The 5,607-nt window shown below is 38.7% G+C and overlaps 1 protein-coding gene across 1 annotated transcript in view; it reads left to right on the top strand.

Moving 5' to 3' along the window:
• Window positions 1-4,379: 4,379 nt before the first annotated feature.
• The window catches only part of EX1 (UvrB/UvrC domain protein (DUF3506)), a 29,021-nt gene continuing 27,793 nt past the window's right edge, over window positions 4,380-5,607 (top strand). The window contains exon 1 of the mRNA XM_077378011.1: window positions 4,380-4,862. Coding sequence (XP_077234126.1) covers window positions 4,458-4,862 — 405 coding nt within the window. The 5' untranslated portion in view covers window positions 4,380-4,457. The remainder of the gene's footprint in view (window positions 4,863-5,607) is intronic.

Genomic DNA, 5,607 nt, shown 5'->3' with positions numbered 1-5,607 from the left:
GAATCCTTGCTTCAAGCATTTGAGTTCATATTCAAAGGAAGAAAAAAAAGAGTGATCTCAAGGCTGTAACTGGATTTTCACCCCCCCTACAGTACGTTATGCGCCTCTTTTGACGTGATTTGACGTCAAAAAGCGTTAAAGTTGCCAACTGTTCACGTTATAAGGGGGGCGCATACGTAATGAAGGGGGAGTGAAAATATCATCGTCCTTGCATAATTATTCTTATATATTATTTACTAGAGTCCATCCCAAAAGGCCTTTCGCGGATGGGCTGTTGCATGTGAGAGCATCACCTCATGAATGAAGACAGAATCTGCTGAAAAGTGAGTCTGGGTGGCTGCTCTCACATGCAACAGCCCACCGCGGAATCCTTTCTTGCGATGGATGCTAGCAAATCCCTTACACACACGCGTGCTGAGAAAATGCAAACCCGTCCCTTTTAAATTTCCACAATTGGGGGTTAGGATGATCCTAGGGAGATGATTTTTTGGGCACACCCTTTCTATCTCAAGGGCCATCAAATAAATGGTTTGCATTACCCCGAACAAAGTAGGCCTAGGGGTGCAACTCGGGTCGAGTTCAACCCCAAAAAAAAGTCGGGTCTGGTTGGGTGTGTTTCAAGTTGGGGTCGGGTCCGGGTTGTGTTTTCTCAACCCCGGTTGAGGGCTTGGGCAACCTGACCCGAGTGAAACCCGACATTTTATTTATCATTTTTTTAGTTTTTAGTAAGCTTAAAAACTTGGGTTGGGTCGGGTTGAAACTCGTGTCGAGTCGGGTTCGGGTTGGAAAAAAAGGGTTCCTCAAGTTGGGTTGGGTTGGTTTGGGTCGGGTTGAACCTCATCGGATTGGAACTCAGGTCGGGTTGAGTAAATGGTTCACAAACTCAAGATCATAATAGGATACAATATATTAAGAAAAATGGACATCTAATCCATTTGATCAAGTCCTACAAGTATCAAAATCGCCAAATATTTTTTGATATAGCTACTAAAGGCCTCTCTTTTGAGAAAGAACTAGCAACTTAGGCCACCTTTGACAGTCGTTCTATAAGTTTTAGCGGTGCTATATCTCTGAAGTGATTCGTGATTTTCACCTAAAACTTGTGTTCGGGAGCGGCCAAAAGCAGAAGCGAGCAGAGTGAGCCGCTGTACCAAACATTGTTCTCCACCTTCTATAATTCCCCAGAGCTACAGATACGAGGAATCGTTTTAAAGATTGGTTGCCAAATGCAATCTTAGCATTCTTCAATTTAATGTGAGGCTTGTTAGGATATATGGCATTTTATGTGACCTTGCAAGACCATTTCATTGCAAATAATCCAATTTTCTCTCACTCTAACTACACCATGTGATTGATGAAATATTAGAAAAACCCCTTAGTCAAGTTGGACCTATATTTGTACGTTGAGTGGGATCTCAAGAGTGGGAACTACCCTAATTAGCGTCAAGACAATATCAGGGAACACATAGCACCGGAGATAAGATCATGAAACCCGCAAATGGAATATTCAAGTCGGAGAACGTGGTACTTAGACATTTCACTAGCGAATACCTAAAGGGATCGACTCCTGAAGATGACGTGTATGGTGCGTCTCAAATTGGAGTGCACTTATTCACAACATGTGGAAATACACGCAAATGTATATATATATATATATATATATATATATATATATATATATATGCGTGGGATCTGATATATTGATTCAACGGAATTGAGATCTCTACATCTTTATGAAATGCATTTGAATTACATGTACTATAATACGATACTATATATGCAGCACACCTGGTTAGAAGAAGTCGTTGTGGTGAATTCTTTGCCATGAGAAACAGGACACTGCACAGGACAAAGTGACGAATGCACGTGCCATAACTCATGGCAGTGTGATGATTGAATTTAAGGAATTAATTATGGAATTCTCAATTATTTTCTAGTTAACTTGAGTGCGTTTACAACACCCAACATATTCGTGATAATTAAATATAATTATCCTAATTATACTCGATCACTGATCAGTTAAAATTGAATTTTTTATCAAAATATTTTTATGAAAAAAAAACGATGTATTTTTTATAAAATTAGTATATTTTTTCTAAAAAATTACGTCACCAAATTTACAGATTAGTTTAACTTTTTGGTTGATCAAGTCGATGAACAATTTTAAATTGGGGAAGTATGAAAACATATGAATCCCCTTTGGTCGACTCAATTCAAAATTGGGGTTTAATAGATGTAATTGATTGAGAAAGTAGTAGAGGTTGTGCACATTGTGGCTTTATAGGAGCACTCATCGACGATGGCTAATCATGTTGGTGATTGAAATATTGTTAAAAGATAGAGCAATTTGCTTCTCTGAAGTTGAGAATTTACATACTTAGCCTTTGCTCCAGTGTTTTAGAGACCTTCTATAAAGCCAAATAGATCCCACTCCCTTCCACTTTCATGGTTGTACAATTCAAAAACTATAGAATTGGAAGAGAACTCCATTGAACTCAAAGGTGAACACGGACTTGATCGAATTGGTTCACAATTCAAAAACATTCATACCGCAATCATCAACCTGCTACTCACGAACCGAGGTATGTTGCTTGCTTTCGAAATCTAATAAGGCATTAGCAATCTCATCTTGGCCAACGAGATCAAGAGTCCCTCAACAGACAGGCGGCTTTCGATTGCCTAAGTCAGGATTTGGAATCGATATCATATTCTGATACCTATTCCATTTCTCCCTTAAGGGTGCGTTTGGATTGCTGGAATCGGAAACAATAATCAGAATTCGATTATGTCCCGACCAATTCTAACGTTTGGTTGTTCTTAAAAGGTGTAATGGGAATCACGAAGGGGAAATTCGAGCGGAATCTCGGGTGGATTATGTTACCACCCAAGGTAGGTGGTAGTCTGATTCCCACGAAGAAAAAAGCCCAATTTGGCTGAGAAATTTGAGGAGAAAATTTCTCTCCATCTCTCTCTCTCTCTCTCTCTCTCTATTTGAGGAAAAAAATTCTATCCGTGATCTCTCACGAGAATATCCTTCTTTCACCAATTATCTTGTTATGAAACGGGAGGGATGATGGATCTCTTTCACCTATTATTTTCGTGTAAAGTAGAAACGAACATTTTCGTTGAGCAACCACAGGTGATGGAGCTAAGAGAAGCGAGGAGTGGATGGCTGATCTTCGTCTCTATCCTTGAACAGAGAATTCTCATCTCATTAAGGAAAGCCATGGCTTGAATTAGATCATTGTTCGAGATTTGGCTCCACCATTTATTTGTGGCCCCCATCTAGATTGGTCGTGCTAAAAAAATCATCATAGAAGGATCTAACCCTCCGATCAATAGATCTTTATAGATCGGAGGATTTGATCATCCTATTGAGATGATTTTTGTGGCATTGTCTATTTGTGGTGGGTCCAAGAAATGAATGGTTTAAACCGTCCTATGTGAGAATACATCATTTCCCAACCAGCACGCCCTACCCTTCACCTACGATTACCTACTAGCTACTACATTCTCTCCATTTTCATCTATGAACAGAGATGTATTGATGTCAATACTAATTCCTGATTCTAATGTTTACCCAAACACTAGAATTGGAATTCTTTACCAAGGGAATTGGAATGGGATTGGAATTTGTTACCAATACTGATTCCTGATTCCTGTAATCCAAACGCACCCTAAAGGGAATGAGAACAATTAAAATTAAAATTGTAATTAATAAAAATATTCCATTCCAATAGGGATAGAATAAGAACACTACCTCTTGGGGTGGATTCCAACCCCTTGATTATGTTCTCTTTATTAACCAAATGATGGAATTAGGCGTATATGGAATCAGAATCCAAACCGCACCCGCAGAATAGATTTCTACTCATCAAATTCGTCCTATCCAACCATTTCCCATCGGATTTTCTTCCCGGTGGAAGTGGATAAACTCTAATCTGTTCACTTGTTTCCCCGGGAAAGGAAAAGAAAAGGTTTTCCGGGAATCTGACGTGGCATTAGGAAAAGAAATCTAGGAAAACTGTGTAGGAAAAGATTTCCCGCGCCTATTCACGTGCGCAGGAAAAATGTTTCTCGAGAAACTGCTTGCCCACCTCTTTGACTAGTTTTCCCGGGAAAGCAAATCTGAACAAAATAGTGGGATTTGGTTTCCCACACTTGTGAGAAAAGAGACATTTTTTGGCAATTTCCATGTCATTATTTGACATTTTCCACCTAGGCTTATTACTTTATCAGGAAAGCAAGTGAACACAAGAATTCTGTCTTGTCAAGGAAAAAAGTGGCTGTTTCCTAGGGATTTGCTTTCCCGGGAACGTAAGTGAACAGAGCCTTAGGCTGCGCAACTTAAGCTCTGTCCGCACCCAGCGGAATCTAAACCTCTATCTACCGGTAAAAGTATCTTATCTATTTAGAATAAATCTCGATTTCACTCTCTCCTTCTCCGTCTCTCTCTCATGGCTTCCATCTCAGCTCCCCCAAACCCTCCCAAACTCCTCTCAAAAAACCCTAGATTTCCTCCATTAAAGAAGAAATCCTACATCTCTTTCCCTACTTCAAGACCTTCATCCAGACCTCCAGACTCTACAACATGCCGTTGCCAAAACAGATCCGATTCCACCTCTCCTTATGATGATTTCATTCATCCGAAATGGGATTCTATGATCCAAGGAGTTGTCAATAACGCTGTTCAGAGGTGGAATGATTACGTTAACTCGTACAGAAGCCCTTTGAAGAAGAATTTAGCTCGTGTTGAAGAGAAAGAGGAGAAAAGAGAAGAACGAGGGGATTGGGATTGGGATCGATGGAGGCGGCATTTTGAAGAGGTTGAAGATCAGGAGAGGATCGTCTCTGTTCTCAAGGTAAAAATTCGATTTTTTTACTTTTTAGGGTTTCTTGTTAGTTTTTAAATTGTCCGATGTAATTTAGGGTTTTTAATTTTGTAGATCGTTTTTTAGCTAGCGATTTTACTTTATTCAAGTAAAAGTAGTTTCTTTGGTAATAAAAGAAGCGTAATAATGCAATCAATCTAGAAAATGGTAGGATGATAATTCACGCATGAGAAAAAGAGGAACGTCTCAATTCTCATGGTAATTTGGGGTTTTTTACCTGTTTTTAAACTGTCCGATGTAATTTAGGGTTTTAAATGTTGTATCGACGGGTTTGATCGTTTTTTTAGATAGAGATTTTACTTTATCCAAGTAAAATTAGTTTTTTTTTGGGTAATAAAAGAAGCGTAATAATGCAATCAATCGCTAGCAAAAGGTAGGATGACACTTTACGGATAAGCAGGAGAGGATCGTCTTGGTTGTCAAGGTAATTTGGATTTTTAGGGTTTTGTCGTCGATTTTTTAAATTATCGCATGTAATTTAGGGTTTTTAATGTTGTTGGACATTCTATGGAGGGGTAAGATCGTTTTTTTAGCGATTTTGCTTTATTCTAGTAAAAATAATTTTTTTTGATAATAAAAGAAACGTAATAATGCAATCAATCAAGCAAAAGGTAGGATGGTGATTCAGGCATGAGAAATAAAAGTATACCTCCAAAACTGGCATAAGATTTTGTTTATTTGATTTCGTCATAATCCAATATTGACCAACCAGTCG

Source organism: Tasmannia lanceolata, unplaced genomic scaffold (assembly GCF_043159265.1).
Source record: "Tasmannia lanceolata isolate RefF3 unplaced genomic scaffold, GAP_Taslan_0.1 ptg000004l, whole genome shotgun sequence".
Taxonomy (NCBI): domain Eukaryota; kingdom Viridiplantae; phylum Streptophyta; class Magnoliopsida; order Canellales; family Winteraceae; genus Tasmannia; species Tasmannia lanceolata.
The sequence above is the reverse complement of the archived record's forward strand: the minus strand, read 5'-3'. Positions and strand labels throughout refer to the sequence as shown.